Source organism: Lepidochelys olivacea (assembly GCF_965140295.1).
Source record: "Lepidochelys olivacea isolate rLepOli2 genome assembly, chromosome: 16".
NCBI classification, from domain to species: Eukaryota; Metazoa; Chordata; order Testudines; family Cheloniidae; genus Lepidochelys; species Lepidochelys olivacea.
Window position 1 is genome coordinate 14,393,514 of NC_140426.1, and position 26,884 is coordinate 14,420,397.

Below are 26,884 nucleotides of genomic sequence, written 5' to 3' on the forward strand. Positions count from 1 at the left end.
GCTAATCAAAATCTGTTTTGTTGCCAACTATGCACATTGATTATCACCTCCTGCTATGCAAACACAAATTCCAAAGCAGCCCTGGACTTGCTGTCTTACTGCCTCAGTATGGTTAGGACAGCTTTCAGTTGTTTTCAGAATCTGTTTTTATATTAACCCAAGAGTAATTAATCTTATTTAAAGGTAACTGTTAGTGCCGCTTGGTCTACAAAGGCTCTTATGGCACTGTATACTGAACGGTGGGAGCTGTTCCATTCTAGGAGAGAGGGTTTTTACTGGCCAACTGTAATCCTTTTCTGCCTTGCAAATATGTATATGTGTGTTTGAGCAACCCTGCAGCAGAGCACCAAGGCCTGATTTTGCAGAAGTGCTGAGCACCCTAACTCCAGGTCATGGGAGCTGCTGCACCTCTGGAAAAGCACACCCTAAGTGAGTTCCTCCCAGGAAAAAGTCTATCAAAATAACTCTTCCTTGCAATTTTCTCCCCTGTTAGATCCCTGGGTTTGGTAGAAGTAGCTTATCGCAGGAATTTTAGCTGTATGTGAGCTCAGGAAGGAATTAACCCCTTTACTTCCTAGATCAGCTCATTCATTAGGAAACTATTCCAGGTGAACTTGGTCTCCCAGACTGGGTTTCAAGCTTCTTCCTGTTGTCCTAGAAAGCAGGTTTCAGGAGTGCAGGTTTGGTGCTACTGCCAGCCTTGTGGGTTGGCATTTTGGGTGGTTTTTTAAGCTGTTTGAGGTTCAGGAGTTTTCTCAGCACGTTCAGGTGCCTGCAGAGAAATCCTCTGTAATTTAAACCAAATGCATACGTTACTGTGACTCTGCTTGATTGCTAATAAACGAGCAAAAGGGGAAGCTGGATGTTGGGTTTGCCTTCTTTCCGCTAGGCTGTCTTTGGTCTAACTGAAAGCATGTGGGAAACCTGTTCCTATTAGAAAAGTTTCTAGGCTCAGTGGTATTAATTCATTTGACCTCTTCCAAGACTTAGTCTCTTACAGTCTCTCTAATGGTAAGAAATGGTGATCTAGGAATTTCCAGAAACAGGGTTACCATGTACTGAGGATCCCCAGACTTGCCTTTACTTAGTTTACTGCCTTTTCCAGTTACTGTGACCCTTTTAAAATTCTAAAGATTTGGAGAAAGACTGGGGGAATTAAGAGAGATTGTATCCATGTTGAATTGGAAGTTTTGTATGTGACTAAGAATTTAGCTAGAGTCTGTGATTGGTTTTTTGGCGCCAGAACATTTCCAAAAGAGACTGGAATGCAAGGTGCTTGCTGGGGCAAACCATCTGGTGTAACGGAGATTCTTGCTGTGTTGATTATGGTGTGGTACACGCCCACGTACAATTTCTAAATGCTGACTGTCATTGGCAATAGAATGTCAGGTACTCCCTTCTACAGAAATTTTTCATGATTGGACAAGTAGAACAGCTGCCACTGCTCTCCAACCATGACTTTTCCAAAAGGAGAGAGGTGGAAACATCATCTGGGTAAGGAAGCGTGTGTACCATAGGGAAGACTTATAATGGATTTTAAAATTGGTTCAGCTAAACCAATTTTAAAACCTGTAAGGAAATTTCCCAGATTAGGCCAATCTTTGATGTAGAAGGAGCCCTCTTGGGGTTTCAGTGGAAGAATTCCTTCTTTTGGAACATGATCTGCAACAGAGACTCTCTCCTGGTATTTGCCATGGACTTTTAGTTAAGAAACCCATGGACACAAGGGTGAAAGTTTTGGTGAGAGTTCAGGGAGGAAGCATATATGATCAGTCACTCAGTAGCATTAACTGGGTCAGATTGATATGACCAAGCAGTTTAATTACCCAAACTGAGTAAAGGAGAAGTTAGGAAGCTTTATTCCCATATCCTAGCAGGATATCTTTGTTCCAACCTGAACTGCATATACATGTTACTGTTCCATACAGTAGAGTTGGATGGAGGCCTCTCCGGGTTGTGGGGCATGCAGATTCCAGCCAGAGAATGTTAACACCCTGAGGCCGGAACCCCCTCCTTTAACTGAAACTGTAGCCAGTAGCTCCACTGGCTGAGGCAGAAACAAACCAGCCTATCTAAGAGGGGAAACAGTCCAAAATGCATTGTGACTTAACGCGTTTAGGAATTCAGAATATCCTGGAAAAGCTCCAAGTCCCGTGAGCGCTTCCAGCTGGTTTGGAGTTCTCATTTTCAGAAGTGTGCCCTCTTACGCACACGAGCTGGCTTGGCGGTCCACATTAGGCCTTGGTGATCTTACAGTATGAACTTGCAAGCTGTAAATTCCTTTTCACATTTCCCCCGTAATCAAGTCCTCTCCTAATACAGCCTGGAAGAGTCCTGTGAGGATAAGACTTATCTTATCAATGTCCATTTACAGTGCTCTGGCAGAATGACCGGCTATTGTTCTGTGTTGGTTGAGTGCTGTTTAGTTGGAGTACAGAACCTGGTGTTCATGAAAGCGCTGTTTTTTAGAGCCAGGCGTAGGGCAAACAGGTGCTCTGCAAGTTTTCCCACACAGCTCTACCAATATACCGCTCAGGTATATACTTCTAATCAAGGTATTTAAAAATCGCCTATCACCATTGTATCAGACTGCCTCCCAAGTATTCAAAATAGAAATGAGGAGCAGGGCACCAACATGATGTATTCATGGCCACTGGTCTTTCTAAGCAGGTCAGCTGCTGCATTCTCCCCCCGCCAGCTTTTCCAGGGTGTGTACCTTCCATCTTCAGTGTTGCAATGGCCTAATCTAGAGATCTCAAATGCATAGATCACCACAGCCCACTCTCTCTTCGATAGGATCAGCTCAATCTTCTAGCCACTTGCAGGTGGAAGTGGACCTCCCCGAGGCTACATGATCAGCCAGTAGCACCAAGAAACCCAAAAGGGACAGGAAGGCTGCACAATGACCTGAGAAGTTGAGGGCTAATGAGTTAGTCAAAATACAGACAACATCACCACAGCGTTGTCTGAGTTGTGTGATAGCCAAATGCCCCTTATCCAGGTGCTGATGTTGGCTATCCGTTCAGAAAGCTGGGGGACAGTGCTGTCTGCCTCTGATGTAAAGGAGCTGCAGTACCAGGTGTCACCCACCTATGGCTGACACTTTAGCCCATGTGGTTTCACTGGCTCTCCAGTAGCGTCATACTGGTGTTGAATATTATAAGGGAGAGGATTGAGCTTTTAGGGAATCTGCCGCTGATAGCTCTTGAGGTGGAATGCTTGTCCATAATTATCTGGGTTCTGCAAGAACTGAGCCATTTCAGGGCGTTTCCATTCGTCCCTGGAGGTGGAAAATCTCATGCACTTAACCATTTATCTGTTCTGTTAAGTTCAGTTGATGATGATCATAGTTTTGGCTGGTGTAGCATATTAGTTTGGTTTCCTCTGTGCCTCCAGCAAAGTGGTCCCCAAACTGTGGGGCACGCCCCCCTAGCAGGGAATGAAGGAACATTCGGGGGCGTAGTGGGGCCCAGGCCAACCCCTATGGGGGGGTGGGGAGGGAGTGCCCCTAGCCCTACTCTGCCCCAGCTTTGCTCCAGCCTCAGCCCCTGGCTCTGGACACAGCTCCAGCCACAGCTCTGGCCCATCTGCAGCTCTGCTGCTGGACACAGCCCCGGCTTCGGACATGGCTCCAGCTTCTGCTCTGGGCTCCAGCCATGGCCCGGCTCCTGGCCACAGCACCTGCCCATGGCTCTGAGGGGTGGGGCATGATCAGAGTCCATTACGGGTAAGGTAGGATGTGACCTAAAAAGTTTGGGGACCACTGCTCTAGCGCTTGAACTCTAGCTTAGGCCAGGGAACTAGGTTTTTTTCCTCTTTCTTTCTTCCACAACTTAACAGCTGCTTATTGGCAAGCTGAAGTGGTGGAGTTGTGATCCGGGAAGAGCTGACCCCGTTAGGGTGGTCTGGCTCATTAGGAGGCTTTTCAGTGCTGTAGGTTGGGCTGAGGAAGTTGCTGATGTGGAGTCTTATGACTTTCAGCTAAGTGCTATAAGAATGTGAGGCCACTTCCTTTGCTGACTGCAGTGTTCACAAACTTTACCCCAGAGAAAATGAAGGCAAAGTAGCTGGCCTTTGGAGATGCACTTGGTGCAGCTGATGGTCCCATGTGAGTTAGGATCTGGCTCTCAGTGTTGCTGTGACTTTCTTTGCTCTTTTGGATGAAGAATGTGTTTTGCTTTAGATCAGTGCTACTCAAAGTATACCGGTGCCGGTCCGTGAGCCATCGGCTGCTGGTCTGCATGCACATTGGGGGGAAAAAATTGCAGGTCCCCCACATCAGAACTCCTTCTCCCAAAGTATACTTGGAGCACTTTACAGCTATCCTTATATGGCACCACTGAAATGCAGCTGTCTCTGGGGTCAAAGGGAATACAGTACACAGCAGAGGGAGATGCTGAAGTTTGGGCAAGAACGTCAGGGAAACCTCTGCTTGTATAAAATGTGCCATGAGATCTTCCATGTCCACGCAGAGTAGCCAAGACACTTTTTTTATCAAGGTCTTGTCTGAAAGAGCAAAATGTGGTACATTGCTTACAGTTCTTCAGTGGATGAAGGGCTGTCTCAATCCTGCTGGGATTTAAACCTGTTTCCACATAGTCTAGGTATGTCAGACATTAAGTTTAGAGAATTACACAATCACCTTCCATAGTTAGTCCCTGCCAGCATGAGCAAAATAATTGTCTATAATGATGGGAAAGGATGGGGGCTAAATTCTGCCGTAGGCTATTCTCTTGAGATCCCACTGATTTCTGAGGTGCAGGGGTCTAACTGAGGGCAGAATTTGGTTCTAGTTGTAGGAGTAGCTGCTTGTGTAGTAGAGCTTGCTTCATCCCAGCATCTGCAGGAGCATACAGCAGGGTCATTTCTGAAGGGCTCTTGCTGCAGGCATAGCTGGAAGTAAAGGCCTTCCCTGTGTAGAGACAAAAAGCTCTTTATACCACCGAACAACATCACCAGATACAGGAGTTTAGGACAGTTGTGGGTGGAGCTGTGGCCAGGGGTCAAGGCTGGGGACTGGAGCAGAGCCGCAGCCAGACTGCAGTGGGGGCCGCTGAGCCCACAGCCAGATGAGGACCTGCTCCCAGCCTCGGCTCTGGCTGGGAACAGAGCCGAGGCCAGGGGGCAAGGCTGCTGGTGGGGTTGGGGACAGGGCCAGCCATGGGGCAGAGAGCTGGGGATGTGGCTGTGGGTGGGACTGGAGCAGAGATGGGGGCAGGGAGGGGCTGGGTGGCGCGCCTTCCCCACTCCCTATAGGGGCTGGCCCCGGTTCTGCCACACACACCCCAAAGGCCCCACAGTTTGGGAGCCTCTGCTCTAAGAGTTAGAGAACAATATAGAGAGAAACTAGGTTGTATAGACAATAGAGAACAACTGTCTTCATCTGAGGTTTGAAACCCAGTGGAGTCAATGAGGTAGGGAAAATCCAGATAGCAAGACCTATAGAGAAGTCTTTCTCACTGACAGAGGTGAGATGGGAGTGACAGAGGAAACCAGTGCTGGAGAAACCAGGAGGGAGAAATAGAGTAAGACACAATGGCAAACTGTTGTGAGCTAACAACAAACAGTCAGGTGTGGTGCCGTTCTCCAAGCTACCTTGGAGCTGCTGTGTGTTTACATTACATTTTCTTCATACTTTCTTAGCCTGTGGTTTGTATGCCTGTGGCTCGTACACCTGCGACATCTGACCTAGAGAAACTTCATTCGGAGCTGTTGCCTAATGCTGAGCCAGTCTGTCCAGTCTGTTCCTGTTGTAGGTCACAGTTGCAGAATTCTGTTAACCTTTTGCAGAACGATGTTAAAACTTTCCTGCTCTGGGGGCTGTATCCTGTTATCTAACGATAGTCCTGTAGACGCCATAGCTCTGACTTCCTGTCCTGCCTAGTGCCTCGGAAATAGGGTTCTGTGGCAGAAGATGGAGTGTGACTTTATTCTCTGTAACTGACGTGCCGGGACAGGGATCACATTACCCCCCCCCCCCTTTTCTGATCACTGATCCTGCACCAACCGTTGCTCTGCCAGCTAATACTTACAGCCTTTCCCATATGACTTTGAGCAGCCCATATTTCAAAAATTGCCCACTAGGAATAAATGCTCTACACTAGGGGGGAGGGAACCTGTGGCCCTGTTTAAAAAGTTGCGGTATCCTCTGTCCACTCCATTGTGGATTTAGGCCCAATGCAGGAGGTGAGAGGGGGGCACAGAGCCTGGGAGATAAATCCTCTGAAGGTTTGTAACTACCCTCCTAAATAGAGGGGAAGGAATAACCAGCTTTTGGCTCATCCCTCTTTGTGAGTTGTAATCTGTTTGAGCAATTTGGGACCCTGTGGTTTTGGGGCGCATCTGTTGGTATTTTTAAGAGGCTAATAGTTGCCCATCAAACTGTTCTAGTACCGGTTTCTAGATGTATACCAGGGAGGCTTATATTTTATTGCAGGAAATTGCATCTGCTCTTTCAGAGTATTCTGGGGAAGAACACCCACTTCTGCTCTTCGAAATCAGAAACCACTCTCCCTTCCCGGCAAGTCTAAACATTGGCATGTGTGTTTGGAGCACCTCAGGCATCCAGGCTCCCTGCCTGCTTGACTGGAGAGGATCATGTTTGTGGGAGGATGAAGATGGCTATGTCTGGATATACAATCTCCTGTATCTAACAGGATTCATTCAGCGTGCTTCCTTGTGGCTGCATTGCTGTATGGCATTAGAAAATTGGGTTTTTAAGCTCCTTTGAGGTGGATAAAAATTGTAGCTTTGATGGCTCATCGCATACTGGCCCATGATCTTATTGGGTCTATCCTGGACCCTTAATCTGGTAATGCTGTTTTTATTTGGTATGGGCCTAGGACCTCAGACCAGTAATTTAACTGTTACTGTGAGAGGTGTCAGTGCCTTGTCCCACCCTAGCACGTCTGATTTAGAGAAACTCCCTTTCTTTTCCTGCTGACTTTTGCTCTTTGCCCATGTCTTACTCTGTGCACCTGCTGGAAGGCACAGTGTATATCACTGTTATCACTGAGTCAGGAGTTAATGTCTTCGGTACTATACAGCTGGGCTTTGAATCTCATTTTAGTGGTTTGGTTTGAAAGGCACTTCCCACTAGACAAACAGTTGCACTTGTGTTCAGAGGAGGAACAACGTTGTTGTTCTTTATCTGTAGCCTGTTGATGAGCAAGGAATTGTTCTGCTGGAGCTAAATTTGCTGATTTCCGTGAAAGTCTTTGTTTTCCTATGCTTCTTGTGGGGTCACCCCTTCTAGATGTGTTGATGTGGCTGAGCTGAGGAAAAAATGAGGGAAATGAGATGGGATATGGAAGTGAGGAGAGGGAATGAAAAGGAAGCACAAGGAGACTTGAGGTACCTTTTGGTAAAGATCCACATTAAGAAACATTTTGCCTCTCTTGCCCTTCCCTCCTTTAGAAACTCAGCTGCCTGCATTTTGTGCTTCTCGGAGATAGTGTCTTATTAGTGAGTGATTCCTTGCCCTCAGTGTCTGTGGGACCATTGCAGCTCTGGGACTGACTACCTCAGCCCTGTGTCTGTCTTGCCAGCTACCAGTCCATATGGGGAGAGGTGGTGATGAAGGGAAAGCTGCGTTAGGGTCCTGCCACCATAGCACCTCCCTCTGTATCACACTCCCACTGCCCTAGTGGGCTGAGAGGCAAGGGGCTGAAGTCAGATCCTCCATGTGCCAGGAAGCAGAGACTGCCTTGGGCCTTGTCTCCTGGCCCTGAAGCTAATTGAAAGGATGTTGGCTGTGCTGAGGGTAGGTGCACACTGGACCTGCTCTAAAATAATCTGGCTCTAGTCTGCAGCCTAAGAGAGAGGCTAGGATTGTTGGTAGCTTGTCTGTAGCTGTTAATCAACAGGAAGTCCTCTCTCAAAATAGAGTGGAAGTGGGTTTGTGTTGTGGGAAGATTAAACATATCACTTTCACTTTAAGAATAAAACTACAGAAGAAACAAAACACAAATATTTCAAAAAGAAAAGGAGTACTTGTGGCACCTTAGAGACTAACCAATTTATTTGAGCATGAGCTTTTGTGAGCTACATCGGATGAAGTGAGCTGTAGCTCATGAAAGCTCATGCTCAAATAAATTGGTTAGTCTCTAAGGTGCCACAAGTACTCCTTTTCTTTTTGCGAATACAGACTAACACGGCTGTTACTCTGAAACAAATATTTCAGTAGCATTTCTCTAATGGGAATCTGATAAGTGACTATTTCTGCTTTAATCAGTAGAGACCCCCCCCTAGCCCACATGCTGGGATGAAAGATTCTCTCTAGTGTATGCTTAGGTGTGTACTTACTCTGTAGTAGGAAGAGGCTTGATGTGTGACACACCCCCTCATTTCAGTTCTGTAGCTGGAGTGTACTTTATGGGTAAGACTGCTACAGGGTTCAGAGGCTAAAATGAAGCTTGACAAGCCTTCTAGAATTGCTTTTCAACTAGCTTGTTTTTCCCTTAGCTTTTTAGCACTTGGGCTGAACTTTCCAGGACTTGGGTAATGGCTACAGCCACATTACAACAAAAAAGGGTGTTTGTGTCTTTGGGCTTGGAGGGTGGGCAGAAGAATGGAAGAGCTGGGTGTCCAGGATTTTCAGTGGGTTCACTTCAGAATGGATGGATTTAAATCAACTTTAGTCTTGTTTTGCATTTGTACTTTTCAGTTATTTTCTTAGAGCTGTTGCTTCTCATTGCTTGGTAACCATTAAAATGTTGATTTGCAACTAAATAGAGCCTTTGCACTAAATTTGGTGTTAGTTTTTGCTAATCAGAATTCACTATTTACACACTTATTTGAGTGTTTCTATAGCTTAACATACATGTATTCCAATTCTTAACTTTAATCCTTTGTATTATGGTAGACAATGGTGAATGATGGGTTTCTTATTTACTGGATAATCTTTTTTTTTTTTTAATTTACTTGTGACTTGTGTCAAGCTGCATTTGGATGGAAACTGGAATTCAATTAAATTCACACACAAAATGGTTTTTATTAGTTAAATAAATCTACCTAAAATGTGCTGGGTACATAAGGGAAAAAAGTATGTATCAAAATACGTCTTGTGTTTAAAACTGATTTATTAAACAAAGGAAGTATCTGTAGTTAGTGAATTGAACTGATTGGTTCTGGTGACCGTGTTCTTTGAGATTTTAGAACTAGTAGATCTCATTTTCTCAGACTTCATTTTTCTTCAAAAAATTGGAAGAGGGAAAATGAGACTTCCTGCTCTTTCAGCTCCCAGTCCATTTCTGAACTTCGAATGAACTAGTCATTGAACTAAACTAGCTGAAAAACTGAAATGAAGAAAAATAGCCTCTTCTGCAGCTGCAGAAAAGTCTACTGCTGTCAAAACCTGGTTTAGCACTTCAGCAAACTGTGGTAGCTGATGCTTAACCAGTGACTTCCACCAGTTCAGTGGTTTGATTCTTTACAAGTTTGCTGTTCAAGTTTCATTTGTTTGAATATTTTTTATTTAACTTAAAATTATTTTAATACATTAAAATGTTAATGTAGTAATTTAAGAATTTTAATAGATTAATTTTTAATATAAATTGTCATAATTTCAAATATAATTTTAACTAGGTTTATTTTTAAAAAATAGTGTTTAAATTAAATTTTTAAAATCTGACTGAAATCAAAAGACATTTTTATTTTTATCCACACTGCTTCCCTTTGGTGTCTTTTCTTCATCCCTGCAGACATTCTTCTCCTTATTCTGGCTGTCTTCTTGCTCTCCTCCTCCTCTGTGTTTTCTTTGTACTTCTCCTGATCCATCTTTGTGTCCTGCTAAATTCAAGGGCAGAATTTAAGGTGCTCGTAGTGCATTGATCTTTCCAGGGTCATTCCTAGTGTCCCTCAGTACTAGAAACAGGCAATAGCTAGGCTTAGGAATGTAGAAATTGCATGTACTGGATCAGACCGGGGCCAGTTTGATCAGGTATCCTGATTCCAGCAGTGGCCTCTACCAAATGCTTCAAAGGAAGGTTGCAAGAAATAGAACTTTACTGTAGACAGTTATGGAATCACCTGTCCGTAGGCAAAGATTATTCCTAATCCCCATCGGTCAGATTGGTTTATGCCCTGAAGCATGTGGGCTTTTATGTTTTCATTCGTACTCCAGTAACTTTGGGTGGCTTCATGTGTGTAAATGTCCAATCCATCACTACTTTAGTCACAACCTCAGTGCTACCCTGTGTGGTAGTGGGTTCCACAGGCTAATTATACATTTGTGTGGAAAACCTATTTCTGCTTATTGGAAGGCTGCAAATCTAAAGCCAATTTCATTGAATGTCCCCTTGCTCTTGTATTCAAAGAGTGAGTGACTAGCTGTGCCCGATACACCTTGTCTATGCTGTTCTCTCCACAGATCAGCCTCTAAGACAGCAACATTGGGAGTGACAGTTCTGCCTTATGTGTTTGTGGAGTTGTCAAGTTTACATGGACAGCAGGGGGAAAAAATCTTGGTCTATTACAAAGTTTCCTAGGCACTACAGTAATACAAATAATACCCAAGTCCACTGTAAACAAGGAACATTCTGGCCCCGATTCTCTACTACATCTGAGCATAGCTCAGAGACAGAGCAGGGTGGTGGGTCCCTGATCCTCAGTCACTTGGTCCCAGTGGAAGTTAGAGCAGTAGGAGGCTATTCTAACATCTGCCACTGGCATAAGCGCTGTAACAAAGTAGGCATCGCTAAGTGGTCTTAGCAAACTTGAGAATCCAGCCTTCTGTTTCTGCCTAAGCTGTGGCTCATGTGAGGCTACCCTGATCGTTGTTCCGGGTATGGCCTGAGAACCATACCTGTGAAACGACAGCGTCCTGCCTCCTAGATTGTGTAGAATAAGACTGTTATTGGCGTGAGCTGCAGGGGATGCTAAATATGCTTGCTGTGTGTAGCTTCTGTTTGAGTATGCCGAAGTGACAAGGACACTGTGCAAGCCTGCTGCCCTAGAACCCTTTACATCTTGCAAATGACTTCCCCTATGAGTGAACAGGAGAAGCCTTTGTGCGGGTAAATTCCCACAGCTAGCAGCATTAATAAGGATGCCTGAAGATCACCTGGTACTAGGAAACCTTCAGAAAAGTGTTAAGTCTAGAAATAGATTTCTGCAGCTTGAGATCTGATACCAGCCAGGAACACCAGTGACTGTTGCAGGGCTGTAAATGGGTGTTGGCGTGCAGTGTGAACAAGCGTCCTGCGGATGGGGTAGAAAGGTGCTGCTGATTGGAGACTGTTCTCATTTGAACTGTGGTGTGGACTCTGACCGTGCACTTGGGCACCACTTGAGAGTGACTCAGGATGGAACATGCCCAGGAATATCAGGGCATTCCCTCCGGACTGCTTTTAATAACCCTGGGTTTGATTTCAGGCTCATAATGCTGATACGTCCTGCATTAAAGACTTGAGCCAAATCAGTGGCTGTTGAAACCCATTGTGTTGGTGGAATTACACCAGAGGTGAGCTTGGCCTTTTTGTGTGTGCTTCTTGGTTTTTCTTAATTTCTGAGCTCTGTTTATGCACAGAGAGCTTTTTCTTGTATATCTGGTGACGTAACAGCAACATCTTGTATGCTGCGTAATAGGAATACGATCAGATTTTTCCCTGTGGGACTCTCCCTTGCAGCGTTTCTTCAGCAGGAACTGAGTTTAGTCAGCAAGAAATTGACCCCTAGAGCATCTCCAAGTGATCGCTGTATTTATGAAACTTTTTATTCATCCCACAAACTTTGTCCAGGCTGTTCATAGCTAATGCTTACTAAATAATCTGTACAGCTTGCGGAACTGGGAAATCAGCACATCTTTATTTTTGGATCCCCTCTTTGCTACTAGCAAAAAATTGCTAATAGAAGATCTGCTCTGAAAACGGAGATTTAATCCACTTTGACCATATTAAGCACATATACAGGGTCATCTTGTAAAGCCGGGGTAGCCAAACTTACTGTCTGTCTGAGCCACATACGACAGTCTTCAGAAGTTCAAGAGCTGGGTCACACCTGCTGGGAGCCAGGGGTTGGGGCTTCGGTCCTGCTGGAGCCCCGGCTGGTGTGCCCTACAAGGCCTAAGCCCTGAGACCCCCGCTTCCCACTGGGCATAAGCCTCTACCGCACCACCCCACTGCAAGGAACAGGTCCTGAGCTTCCCCCACTCCCGCCATCTAGTGGGTGGGGAATGTGGGGAGGGGACCCATGGTAGGCTCCGTGAGCTGCACTTTAATGGTAAAAGAGCTGCATGTGGCTCGCAAGCCACAGTTTGGTCACCCCTGTTATAGAGCCCCAGATGAACAGCTTCAAACCCTTTCCCCTGGTCTTATCCTACTTAGATCATGATAAGAAAGATAAGATAAGTCGGTGACAGAGGGGAGATGAGAATCCAGGAGTTCTGACCCCTAGAGTGTGTCTTCACTGCAGAATAATTTGGGCTTTTACTTGGGTGTTGCCCCAAACCCTTCTGTCCATGCCCCAAACCCTTTCACCCAAGTTTGGTGCTTTAAACTCTGGTTAGCTGGCCTGGTGAGTGTATAGGCTAGATCTTGTGTGCCCCTTTCACTGAGGCTGGTAACCCCGCCCCCAACTTTTCAGTGAGGACACAGGCTAAGTCACGCAAGTGCAAATAGTCCTCCAGCGCCTTCCCACAATTCCCCCCCATGTGCCCAGAAGGACAGACCAATTTAACCACAGTTCACTAGGAAGGTAGTGTAGAGCAGTTCAGCTTACCGCAGCACACAAGAACATGGAATATGCTCCCCAGAAGTCCTAGCAACACACAGGTGTGTGCAGCACCAGTGAGGACACAGTAAATCAAGTGTGGCTTAGCCGTGTGGCTGTGCCCACCGAGGCTAAACTAATCTGAATGATCTGACCTGTGTGCCAGTCACTGGAGTTAACGGTGCAGCAAAGACCCTAATTCCTTGCTCTCACCAGCATAGTCCATCTGAATTTGCTTATAGGAGAGTAGTAACTTGGTTTGGGAGCACAGTAGGCAAATTCTTCTTAGGCTGGTTGGAGCTGTTGCAGTAGCTATCAGAACAATGGGAGTGGGAGAAGGGGGTAGTGTTTCAGTAGACGGTGATCAGAATTCAAAAAGGTGTATTTACCTGTGTTTAAGATACACATCTTTCGTAGACTTGTATCTCAGTAACTGAGTGTCACCCGCCCAGCAGCTCTCATTAGTCATATCTTCTCTGGGACTGCAGCGTAAGCTCAGTTTGACTGACTCTTCTATTCTTGTGATATTTCTGCTTCTGGCACGTATTCCTGGCCTCTGGCCAAAAGCAGTTCTCGTTGTTTCTGTAGATGTGGCAATAAGACCTTGGGTTTGCATTTTTACTTCATGTTGGTCTTTGGTGGTTCTTTTATATGTCGGTCTTTACCCTCCCTCCTCCCCCCATAGCCTTTGTCTTTCCTTCCTGTGTTATCTGATATTTTCATTAATGACTTGGATACTGGAGTGGAGACTAGGCTTATAAAACTTGTGCATGACACCAGCCTGAGAGGAGTTGCAAGCACTATGGAAAACAGGATTAGCATTACAAATGACCTTGACAAATTAGAGAATTTGTCTGAATCCTTAAGATCTCTTTCTACTGTCTCTTCCCTTAAATCCTAATAGATGTTTTGTGCCTATAGGAAGGCCTATAAACACCTTTTTCTATAGGGTTTAACTATCGGCTGTAAGGTTTTTTGACTTATAGCAAACATCATATTGAAAGTGCTGGCATCTTAGCATATTTCACTTCTAAGCCAGGGGTTCTCAAACTGCATTGCACCGCGACCCCCTTCTGACAACAAAAATTACTACATGACCCCGGGGGTGGGGACACAACTGAAACCTGTCTTCCCAGGTGGGGAGCCAAAGCCTAAGGGATTCAGTCCCAGGCAGGGGGCCTGTAACCTGAGCCCTGTTGCCCAAGGTTGAAATCCTTTGGCTTCGGCCCTGGGCAGTGGGGCTCGGGCTTTGGCCCCAGACCCCAGCAAGTCCAAGCCAGCCTTGGTGACCCCTTTAAAACAGTGTCACCATCCACTTTGGGGTCCCGACCCACAGTTTGCCAACCGCTGTTCTAAGCTGATTTTCTTTCAGCAGTTGTAGTTCCTAGATGCTATGAGCAGTTGAGGATATTTTCTTACGGTTTGTACCTCTGATTTCAGGGGCAGAGAATGTACTGCAGGGTGTGTTAAGGGTGTTTGGAGCTTGTAGAATGACCGTGCGATATCCTATGGAGTGTACTGGAGGCCATTTACTTAAGAAAGGGGTGTTTTGTGTGGGGTGCAGGGTTGTGTTAATATGCCTTTCAGTTTGGCTTCCTGACAGTAGGATTTTTTTCTCAGTTTGGACAAGCAAAATTAAATTATTTTCCACCAAATAAGGTGCTAACCTACAGTTAGAAACTCCGTATGTATACATTTGTAACTAGGGGTGAATGCCCTGGAGTTCGCTTTACTATTAAGTGTAGCTGAAATCCCAAATCCCATATTAGAAATATCACTCCCCTGACTTGAAACAATCTATCATTCCTCAATACTAATGACCGTTTTAGAGAGTAGTAATTTTTCAGTAAAATGCCATACTTAAGATTGGTTTCAGAGTAACAGCCGTGTTAGTCTGTATTCGCAAAAAGAAAAGGAGGACTTGTGGCACCTTAGAGACTAACCAATTTATTTGAGCATGAGCTTTCGTGAGCTAGAGCTCAAGCTCATGCTCAAATAAATTGGTTAGTCTCTAAGGTGCCACAAGTCCTCCTATACTTAAGATTGACTTTCCTCATTTAAATAAAATTGAGGCAGCAAAGGACCCCCTTCCTACACAGAGCAATGGCAGAAGTAGGTGCTTCATTACCTTTCCAGGGGATTTCTCGGTCTGTTCTTATTGTGCTATGTTCTGTCACCTTCTCTCTGGTTCTGTTGGTTTCTGCTCTAGTTCTTTTCCTTCACCTGCCTTTCCCAACCCTGGCACTACTTACTTCGTCTGGTTCCATAGAGAAGTTTGATCCTAACTGTTGTCCATCTCACTTTCTCAGCTGTCACTTCAGTTCTCTTGGGTAACTCCTTTCGTATTCAGCTTCCACTAAACCTTATTCCTGCATTCATCCCTTCTCCAGTTAAATGAATATCACCCAGACTGTTCTGCTTATTTAAACTGCGGTAAATCAAAGCTCGTTTTCTGCTTCAATTTCCTTTTAAATCCCACTGAACAGCAGAAGAAATAGAACCATCCCAGGGATGGGGGAGAATTAAGTAAGTAACTTTCGTAAAGCACTTTGAAAATGTATTTGTCATACTGTATAATTTGCCTTGATCCCGAAAGGGCTATTGTAGCTTGTTGAGCAATCAGGTTTAGCATTTGTGTTGTCTGTGGGTGAGTTGCCTTAAAGACAAGACATTTGTAGCCTGGCATTAATATGAATGACTGAATGGACAGTGGTGGGTTTTTAGGGGATGTGAGTAGGCATGTTAATGTACGTATGTGACTGCAGTTAATGTATGTATGCAGCAGGAGTAAATGGGTTTGGGAATTCAGGAGAGAGTGAGTTTTGTGAGTAGGTGGATGTGGTGACCCATATGAGTGAACTATTTACTTGAAACATTTTTTCATGGAACACCCAAATACTGTTTTTCTCAAACAATAAACATTTGCTTACTGAGTCTTCTCTGAGTAACAAGGGTTTATTTACATCATCTGTCTCTGAACCATTCTTTTTCTACCATATCTGTTAACATCTAGCCCATAACAGCCAGCTCTTGTTAGTCTGAGAATACTGGGGTTTTCAGGGAAAGAAGCATGTAGATGTGAACAGCTGACATTCAGCTATTTAGTTTGGCTATTGTTTTAATGAGTGACATAAGCTCGGTCGTAACTGAATGATATCAGTGTGAGTCATTGAGTAGCTAGTGTCCTTTCTGTTCAAGAAAGACAAGCTCTGGATATAAATGGCTTTTACCATTTAGACACTTACACGTTGCTGTATTCCGGGCTTCATCACCTTAGATTTCTTACCACATCATGTATCCAGTGTTTTTCTCTAGTCAGTGGCATCTCTCAGACTCCTGGAAAGTTCAACAAAACTTTATCACAAAGCACTTAAAAATTTGTTGGCCACAACTTGCTTTCTTTCACTCATCTCCTCTTCCCAAACACGGACATATCTATTCTCGTGGAAGAAGACGGCCCCACAAAGTAGTCCTCTTCAAACCACGATCCCCAGAACAGTTTCCTTCCCAATTGAGAAACACGTGCAAGTGAAAGGAGGGAATTCCTGCCATCTTGTACTGCTCCAGGTGGACATGTTCGTTTTCACTCGTAGGTCCTTTATATGGCTGTCCCATGGCTTGCTGCACAGATATCAATCTGTTTAATGAGTGTCTGTCTCTACAAACTTGATTGATTGAATTTTATCCAGAAGTTGGAGGCATAATAAATCCACAGGAAACAAGCATGTGGCAAAGTGATCTGGAGGTAGAGCAGTGAGAATTCAATACATGCACTTGGAAGGTTCTGCACTGAAAAGCATAAATGCCCTACGTGCAGGGAGAGGAAGCAAATTGCACAGACAGAACAGCAGAATTGGGGTCCGGCATGAGAAACCGATGTGATGGGTGCAGCTATTCAATTAAAATTAATCTTGTCCTGGTGTTACCATAGCTGCTGTATGAAGAGGATGGTATCAGGTTTGGGGAGGTGGCCATGTGAGGCTGCAGTCACTAGTCCAGTGATTTTGAAAAGTTTTGAGAACCCTAGGTCTAATGATATACAGTACAGCTTGGACTGTTTCTTTTTAATCAACATCAGAAGAAAAATCTTGGTGCTGTACAACCGGTGTCTAGGAATCTATTCACTCACCACTGCCATGGTCTGCTGTGCAGCTGCATCTGGGGCTTAACACAGCAGCCATTTTACACCGAAAAACTATGTAGTGTAAGGTGTGACCTGTGTGAGTAACAACTTTAGCTGAAACTATGAGGAAATGTAAGTAGGCAGAATGTAACCACCCAGTCTTTGTCAGATCGCTGGGGTTAACTCCCAGAATGCATCCAAGAAGTGCTGTGTCCTCATTAATGGCCACAGGTGGTGAGGACCTCTTTGTATCTCCTCCTAACACTGTGCTCAAATACTGTTGCATACTGAGTCATCAGCATCCCTTCTTCCTGTAGGTTTCAGAGTAACAGCCGTGTTAGTCTATATTCGCAAAAAGAAAAGGAGTACTTGTGGCACCTTAGAGACTAACCAATTTATTTGAGCATAAGCTTTCGTGAGCTCAAATAAATTGGTTAGTCTCTAAGGTGCCACAAGTACTCCTTTTCTTCTTCCTGTAGTACATGGCTGCTCTTCAAAAGTGTGTAATCCAGCTGCTATCCCTGCTTCCTGAGAGCTGAACACCTACGCAGGTATTCCCAGTTTTGGAACACGTGCAAAGACCATTTATTGGCTTGTTTCTACCTTTTCCCTAAAATCTTAGAATGGATGGGGCAAGAGAAAGACAGGCTAATCAGTATTAATTGGTGTTCCCTAAGAAATACCTCTGTGCCTACCTCCCTCTCAATCCTTTGGCGAGTTTAGGGACACACCTGAGGAGTTAAAAGCTGGGACATGAGAGAGTCTGGGATGGAGAGAGAGTCTGATTACTCTGGAATGTTAATGGCCACTTTCTCCATTTGGTACAGTAGCAGGTCTAGCAAGTTTAGTTTCTGACAAACAAGGTGGTTGGGATTTTTTTGTACATTTTTAAATAGTTCTAACTCACCCTGGACTGAAAAAAGAAAAGGAGTACTTGTGGCACCTTAGAGACTAACAGATTTATTTGAGCATAAGCTTTCGTGAGCTACAGCCGATGAAGTGAGCTGTAGCTCACGAAAGCTTATGCTCAAATAAATTTGTTAGTCTCTAAGGTGCCACAAGTCCTCCTTTTCTTTTTGTGGATACAGACTAACACGGCTGCTACTCTGAACCGTGATCTGAGTACATTGCAGCTGATTCAGGTGCGTGCAGGCTGCTCTGCAGTGGGCAAAGGAGTGCCAACCTCAGCTTCCTGCTCAGAGGCTGCCTCTTAGTGCACCAGCTACTGATGGTATAGCTTGTTTGCTGCTGACTTCTTGCCATTTCCTTGCACAGAAACCCGATAGCAAGTGTCAGAGCTGCAGGGTTTCCTCTCGTAATGGCTGCACTGTAGTAAAGACATCCCCTGTTGTCACTGTCTGGACACCCTTTGGACCATAACACTCAACTTGCCTAGGGCCAGATGTAGGACACTGGCCTTCTTTTACATGTTCAGAGACACTTTTTAAAGAATTCAATAGTCAAGATAAGTGTGAAATCATCTGGGGTCACATCTATTTTACAAAACTTTCACTAAGTTTGTAATGAGGTCTAGGGTTTGATAGCTGTGGGACAGGTGTAAATTTGGATGTCTAGTCAATAGCCTGCCTGTGCATTAAGCCATTGCAGACACCATAGCATCATGAGACCTCGTTAGCACCTAAAATTTTTTTTTCCAGAGCTGCTAATGGGTTACACTACAGCTATAACTGAGTCAGGGAACAAAAGTGATCACCTGACCAAGTTATGTAGTCCTATGTTAGAGCATAAATGAGACCTAACAGTATTCCTGAAACAGATTAAAACCCTGGACTGTCTCATGCTTTAGCCTGGTTACTGGGATGCAGTTGGATCCCATCTACAGTACAGCTTTTGACGGTGTCTGTAGCAGGGTCTTCTGGTTCCGCTTTTAGCCTTCGTGAGATTGTGAAGGATTTAAATGTAGGCATCAGCCTCCAGGAATAGCTCCTGAAACTCATAAAATTTTTCCTTTCAGCTCTGGGGAATGCCTTTGCCCTAGCTCTCTTGGTCTTGTTGTACCAACCATCTTCACTCCAGAGGAAGAGAGATGGGAGGAGAAACCTGGAAGATGGCAAATGGTACAATGGCTGCTCCAACCAATCCGTCACTTTTATCATAGGAATCCAAGCCGGGAATTGGCTGGCTGACCTCTTTAAAACAGTGTCACTAGCTTGATCTGACTTGGGGCTGGAAGGGTAATGTTTGCAGTGCAATAACTGAATGAAGTGGTGAACCAGTAAACAGGGCACAGAGTACCATCTGCTGTGGGCATGCAGACGGATTAATGCTGCTCAGAGTTGCTGACACAGATCCACATCTTAGAAAGGGTTTCAAACTGGGAGCAGTTGCAAGAGGACGCTAATGACTATGAGCATCACGGATAATAAAGCTCTGCTCCTAAATTTGAAAGGTGAGAGAGCTAAATAAGGAACCCGACTCATAGGGGAAATACTGGCACACAGTATGTAACATAACAGTGTGATAGTTGGCTATCTGCCATTTCTGCTTTTGAGTGTAAAGCTTCTCGCCCTTTAGTGCAAAACATGTTGCACTATTGAAATGTCTGTCATAAGAAAGCTATCTTTTTCTTAAGTGTTTGTGCAAGGAAAATAATATAACACTTCCCAAAAAGACCACAGAATAATAATTGGGGAAAATCAAAGACAACTGTTTTCACTAGCAATGTAGTTACTACTTCAGGATTCAAGTCAATGTGAAACTCAATTTTTCTTTAATAATCAAAGGTCTGACAGGGTGAAAATTCTTCTCCATTGGTGCGCATGTTGGGATGTGTGGCTGGGCACGCTTTGGAGAGACCAAAGTCTGTCTATGATCTGTTTGGGAGTTTAGGTATTTTTCTGGTTAGCTGTTACTCATATGCAGGACAAGAAACTTCACTGATTCAAAGACAGCATTTATTCCACACACGGCCTTTTCTGAATGTCCTTTTTAGCCATCTTGCAGTCATGGCTGGTTTTGTGGCTTGCTATAATAGTGCTGTTCTGTGCTTGGCAGATGTGCAAGTAAATCATGCTTGGTAACTATCTCTACTGCTGAATCTGAAACGCTTTCCACCTTCCAACTCTAAGCCCCTAGGTAGGCAAATCTGTACAAGACCTGGCCTGAAGAGAACCTTTGAGGTCTCAGGATCACCTTGCCTTCTTGTATATCCTGACTTGCTGGTAGGCTGATGGGATGTCCCTGTCAGTCCTTCCAGCCACGTAGTGCTCTAGTGCATTATGGCACCCCTTGGTCACATTGCACTATGGCTCTCGGTGGGGCAGACCACTGGCTGAAAGGATGCAGAGGTCTATCCCATTGACTATCCAGGGAGTCAGGGATATGTTAAATGGACAAGTTGGGAATTTGAAGTCCCTAAAGAAGCCCTTTCTTTAGACTCAGGTCTTCCACACATTCTGCAAAGAACTGGCATTTATTCTATGGGCTTGGTTGGGTTTCCATTGTGAGAATGGTATAATTACTCTTTCCAGGCTAAGTATATACAGTTTTTATAAAACTTACTCTGTTCAGGGTCAGAGCTTAGCTGGCAAGGGCTCAGGTTTCTGGGGATGTAGAACGGAGCAGACTGCAATAGACAGTTACTAATATAAAACCTCTGAAGACCCAGTGGTGAGTCTACACCTTTGTCCAGGCGTTGGTCTGATCTATTTCTGGCTCCTCAAGTATAGAGTAAGGTTTAAAATTGGACACATCTGTTTTAGGCTCTTAATTTTGCATGACTCTGTGATTAGGGTTGTGAGAGACATCTCCCTCCTCATCTCCTAGCCACACTTCTGCCATCTCACTGGTTTTTGTGTGTGATGTTTTCTAATTGTACACCTGGGAGTGTCCCAGAGCTAAATACGAAACTCTGGGCTTCATTCAAGGCCACCTTTAAAACATGCTCCCCTGTAATTATCTGCCCAATGATAACTTGATCCCAGCAAACGGGCAGACAAGGTCTGCCACTTCAGCAAACACCAGCCTATCTGAGCTGTTTAAAATTATTCTTTTTTCCTAGAAGAAGTCAGCTTTAACCATTCACTGTGCCCCTTACTGTCTCCTGTGTAATGATTTTTAAGGACTTTCTAATCTGCCAGCATTGGCCTTTTCCACCATTACACACAACACTTTTTTCCAAAACCAAAAACCTTCTAATCTCTTCTACACTAATCAATGATGGGAACTGAGCACAAGGTGTAAAACATTTGAAACTACAGAATACATAGGGTTCATAATAAATAGAATGACTTCAGCCAATGGCTGGATCAATCCCCAACACAGATAATACTGCTAACAACTATTTAGTATTGCACAACATTCCTTGTGGCCCAGTCAGTACGGGCATCACTTTTTGACGTAAGTCCCCTCAAGACGTGTTTCTTGTATGTCAGCATCTCCTGGTCGAACATTAGTGATGGGGTTGGTTCGACTTGATCATTCCACTGCTATGTGACAAATACAAATTACAGGTAAGAAAACTAATCTGTACATTCCAACAGCAAATCTTGCCAAAGGAAAATGTCTGAGGCGCCTTACAAATCTGTGAATGTTGACACATGAAAGCGTAGTCATTCAAAATGTTTGGGCTGGTGAGCTTTTACGTGTGCAACTACTTACACGATACAGATTTATTGGTACCAAGAAATTATTAAGCCTAAATAGTATGAAAATCCATTCCTCCTTTTACCTGCTTTTAGGGCCCAAGTTCAGGCTTTGTCTTCTGCACAAATTGTGTTAGTTACATGCTGCCTAACATTCTGCCCTTTGAAAAGAAGTGAGGAAACCCTGTAGTGTTGCTGCGGCAAAACGTCTGCCCCAATTCCAGGTGGGTGAAGTGATTGCTCTGCATACTGTCCGTAAAGCACTTAATTGGAATGCAAGGATGCTTAATTTGCCCATCTGTAAAATGGGATAATGCCCACCTACTTAACAGTGGGGCATGAGGATTAATGTTTAAAGCACTTTGACTTCCTTGGATGAAGTGTGAGGGTACATTGTATGACATTTTTCTCAGATTGTCTCATCTGTGCCAGTTCTGTATGTGACTCTCCTGAGGCAGACAGGATTCTCTTCTTTTGTTCTATATCTTAATTCCCCAAGTTGTCTCATGGCCTTTCATTCACTGCTTTGAACATGGGCGCCTCCTTGCCTTGATGTTTCCAAGGCTTCTACCAATCCCAAATGCCTGCCTTGGATCGCTGAAGCATGTGTGACATTTTAGGTGTATTTTTGGCCTGCCTGGACTCCTTTCTGATCCCATGTCCAGAGAATTTTCCTCCTGAGCTCTCGGCATGTGTGCTACCTGCCATTAGATCAGGTTTATGGCATCACATCTGAGTTCTTTGACTCATTCTTCCCTCCTCTCCCTTTTTTAAAAAAACAGCAGTTCTCTCAACTTGGCTGGTGCTAAGGAATGCTTTATTGTGGGGGAAAAAAACCTTGCAGTCTCCTCCGAGAGCAGTATCACTTTTGGTCCCAAGGCGTGGAGCAGTGGTTTGAGCACAGAGTAGGAGCCAGGAACTCCTGAGATCTAATCTTACGTAAGACGCTAGGATCCCTCTGTGACTTTGAGAAAATCACAGCCTGTCTGTTTTCCCATCTGTAAAAGGGGATGATAAGGGAGGATTCAGTATTTTTGAGCTAGTAGTAACCACCCTATTCTAGCTCGCTGCTGGATTCACCTGAACCCGTTTATACAAGCCACAGGAACGAGAGGCTTGTTGACTTCACTTTGAAGTGTGGGCCAGGCAATCCGGAGATAGAAACAGTATTGGAGAGGTTTTCAGGCTGATGTTGAAGGTATTTCTTCCTCACACCTCTGATCTCATTATCTTGTATTATGCCTGGGTGCTATGGTTGGGGACAGGGATTGCTTTTAATAACTAAAGTACAGAGTATATCTGGTTCCCTCATTCCTTTCTCTCTTGCGCTGTGCTAGGAGAGGGAGGAGATAATCCCTATATTAAGAGTGCCTACTAATGGCAAAATCCCTTGTCAAAGATTCATTGTCCCCCACCCCAAATACCCTGAGAATTTAATTGGCTCAAGGCGGAGGCCTGAGCTGGAAATAGATCAGGCCAGGCTTCCCGGTGTGCAGAGGGACAGTTGGTAATGTGAGCATCGCGCGTAGCCCCAGGCGCCCTCTCTGCACGGATATTCAAACCCGACCACCGTGCTCACGCGCACCACCCCCCAAAAAGAGGATTTGTTCCAAACCTCCCCTTCCCCTTGCCTGCTTCCTTTCAGGCTTTGCAGAGGCAGGAATCTCAATCCGAAGTCCCTGTAAGTTAAAATAGAGGCAATTCTCTTGTTGCCTCCATTTCTCTCCCTTCCATTTCTTTCTGTGGCTCAGGCTACAGTAACTCGATTTAAACACCTTTTACCGTGTCTTGCAGTGCTTGGATTAGGTAGAGGGCTTGGATGGCTGGTTTCCCCCATTCCCAGACTCTCCCGGGTACAGGTTCTCCCCTCCCTAGCACCATCTTTCTCTTGGAGGGGGCCAGCCTCTGTTGCAGCTGCAGTGCAAACCAGGAGCACAGGATCTTTAGCTGGCATGGTCCCAGTCTGTTGTTTCCCTGCTTTCTGTGCGTATGGTGGTGGTCTGCTTGCAGTGCTTCGGTCCTCTAAATGGCTCTCAACTTTTCCAGACTCCTGTACCCCTTTCAGGAGTCTGATTTGTCTTGCGTACCCCCAAGTTTCAGCTCCCTTAAAAACTACTTGCTTACAAAATCAGACCTAGAAATACAAAAGTGTCACAGCCACACTACTACTGAAACATGACTGACTTTCTCATTTTTACCATATAATTATAAAATCAATTGGAATATAAATATTGTACTTACCTTTCAGTGTATAGAGTATAAAGCAGTATAAACAAGCCATTGTTATGAAATTTTAGTTTGTGCTGACTTCACTAGTGCTTTTTATGTAGCTTGTTGTAAAACTAGGCAAGTATCTAGATGAGTTGATGTACCCCTTGGAAGACCTGTGTATACCCCCAGGGGTGTGTATACCCCTGGTTTGAGAATCCCTGATCTAAGGCTGCTGTGTTCACTGGAACCCAGCGTGAGAGCAGAGTTGCCACGCAGAGAACCCTGTGTAGGTCGTGTGCTTGCCTTGTAAGATATGTGGTTAAATTTTGAGTCCAGGGCCGTGCACTGGCCTAGCCAGCAGGATGGTCTAGAAACCAGTTCTTAAACTTGATTCTAACAGAGTTTAGCCCCATTCACAAGGGACAGCCAATCAACTGAACAGGTTTAGCTGGAAATGCTTAAAACACTGTTCCCAAATTCTGTTTAAAGCTCAGTGTAGAGGAGCTGTGTAGTCTGGTGTGCAATTTGGATTGGACCCTGTCTGCTGGTCAGGGGAATTGTCTTTGGCACCTAAATAACCAGAACTGTGTGTGATTTCTGGCTGACATTGATTGAAATGTCATGCAGATGTAGCTTTGCAGACCAGGCATCTCTTCACAATAGAGGTTTTGCAGTTGGGATTGGCTTGATCTGCTTTGTACCTTCCTTTCAGGCTGCTTTTTCTTGATTTTTTTTTTTTTCTTCTTGTTTTTCCCTCCATAGAGAGGAGGTGCAGGAGAACTGTGTCCACTGGAAGAAGAAATTCACCTTTGTGTGTAAAATGAGTGCCAATCCTGCCACTGGCCTCCTGGATCCCTGCATCTGCCGAGTGTCTGTGCGTAAGGTGAGTACCCAGCCTCCACCTCTGATGCGGAAGCATCCCCAGCAGCTGGATGTATTGGTATAGCTCCGTGGCTGCCTTGTCTTGGAGGTGTGAGAGGATGCATGGATATTGACTGGTAATCGGAAGCTTTATGCTTGGGCTAGTTGAATGGAAATAGTCAGAGCCCTTCCCTCACACGTCCACCCCCACCCTCCTGCAATGTTGTTTGTAGGGGAGACTAGGGAGGTGGCACCCTGGGTGCCAGGGAGGGGTGAAATCCTGGAGGCCTCTTCCAGCATTGACAGTATGATGAGTTTCCCTTTGTTCCCACAGTAAAGCTGATGGCTCCTTTTCCTGTTTTTCTTCTTGTTTCACATTATAGGAACTGAAGGGCGGAAAAACCTACTCAAAGGTAAGAGCAAAAGAGCATGCAAAAGGACTAGAATGCTGAGCTGTCCTGTGTTCACTCAGTGCCTCTGGCCTTTCAGCGCTCTGACAAACGGCCAGCGGTGGAATTTCTCAGGAAGCAGGGCTATGTTTGTGTAAAGCAGCCTGAGGAAAGAGCCGTTTGTTGTAGTTGGGGATGAAACTAATTTATTTCCCCTAAAAGGGCAGGACTGTGACTTGCTGGGACAGAATCCAGATCCCATTGAACGTGCGAATTCTAGAGATGGGACTGACCAAAACCACTGACCCGCACATCCTTTAAACTTTGGGGAAGTTCTGAGACAGATGTGAACTCTGCCGCTCGGGGTCATCCCTAATGAACACGAACTCAGAGAATGTAGACTCTGTTACCCTGCGTTCCCCAGAATGCAATAACCAGCTTGGACAGCAGCTAGCTGTGTTAGCTGACTCTTAGAATTGCAGTCTGGAGCTTAGCTGAAGCTCGTAGTGCAACAAGGCATGTTCATGGAGAGCACTATCATCTTGGAAGGGATGAACAGATTGATCAACAGAGGGGTTTTATTGTGGGACTCATTCCTTTTCTCCTTCTATCAGGCATGGTATGCATGAAACCCCATGCGCTGCAATAGAGGCAAAGGGCTATGAGTCTCTTCCCTCTTCAGACTGGGTCCTACTGCAGGAAGGAGAGATTGGGTTGGTTTAAGAGTTGCGAATCTGCACGGGGCCCAAAGCCAGCTGCTTGCATGTGAAAGCTCGTCTTTGGCCTATGTGAAATGAGCTGATAGTGTCTGTGCCCCGTGGGCAGGTGTTCTGGTTACATAAAGCCCCATCACAGTTTGCATCAATTGGCACCTTTATTGGCAGGGTCCGAGACCAAGGATGGAATCCGCTTTGGAGGCTCAACAAGGCTCTCACCCTTACATGTGGATTCAGGCCTGTGGGTGGAGGAAGCTGTTGCTGCCCACGCTGTTCCTGTTCTGTGGCTAATTATGACCTCAATCTCCAGGGCTGACCATCTGTTTCTCACTCACTAACTTCACATTTTTTAAAAAGCTGTTCTTCCATTCTATAGAGCTGCTTACCCAGCAAGAGAGCCACGCAGCTGGAGGGAGGGACGTGCATGCAACACCTGGTTAACTGAATACATACATGTCTGTTCCCTTGTTAATCTATGTCCTGAATTTTTCCCTACCACTTGGAGGTGTTGGGTTGGAAGAGCCTCAGAGGGTATGTCATTTCAGAGTTATCCCATGCTTTTACTTGGGTGTTGCCCTAACACTCCCCCATGCACACAGAAACCCCTCTGATCTGAGTTTAGTGGTGCTTTAGTTCTGGGGTATCTGGCCCACCCTAGGACACAAGCTAAAGTCCAAGTGCTGTTTTTATTTGGGCTGAGAACCTGCCCACTTAGCAGTGAGGGCATAAGGTAAACCACTCAAGTGTTGATAATCCTCCAAAGCCTTCCCAGAAGGACAAACAAGTCCCCCCGCAATTTACTGGGAAAATCAGAGCACCTTACTACAACACACAAGATCCATAGGCTCTGCCCCAGAAGTCGTAGCAGTGCAGATGTGAGTGCAGCACCACTGAACACAGGAGCTCTGCTAGAGCTTTGCAATGTGGCTACTCCCGCGGGGCTAGGCTCACCCACACGCCGATCACCCAAGCTAACTCTGCAGTGAAAACCTACCCCAAGATAAGCAGTGGTCTTGTGAGGTGCACTAGAAGGGGGTTGTGGGCGCACACGTTCTATGCGTGAGCAGGTTGCATGCAGATGAACATCCTTCCTAAACTTCAGGGCTTTTCATCTCTTTACAAACTCGTAACTTTGCTCAGTGGAACAAAATCTCCTTGAGCTGTGAGGAGATAGGAGTGGCCCCAAACAACGAAGATATCGCAGGGATCTCCGGCTGCTAACGAGGACGCCAGACCCTTGCCACCATTCCCCTCCCTTCCCCCGCCCCCCCC

The 26,884-nt window shown here is 45.2% G+C and overlaps 1 protein-coding gene across 1 annotated transcript in view; it reads left to right on the forward strand.

Moving 5' to 3' along the window:
- Positions 1 to 26,884, forward strand: part of EEIG1 (estrogen-induced osteoclastogenesis regulator 1) — a 45,221-nt gene that overhangs the window by 2,435 nt on the left and 15,902 nt on the right. The window contains exons 3-4 of the mRNA XM_084650066.1: positions 24,409 to 24,529; positions 24,891 to 24,920. Coding sequence (XP_084506192.1) covers positions 24,409 to 24,529; positions 24,891 to 24,920 — 151 coding nt within the window. The remainder of the gene's footprint in view (positions 1 to 24,408; positions 24,530 to 24,890; positions 24,921 to 26,884) is intronic.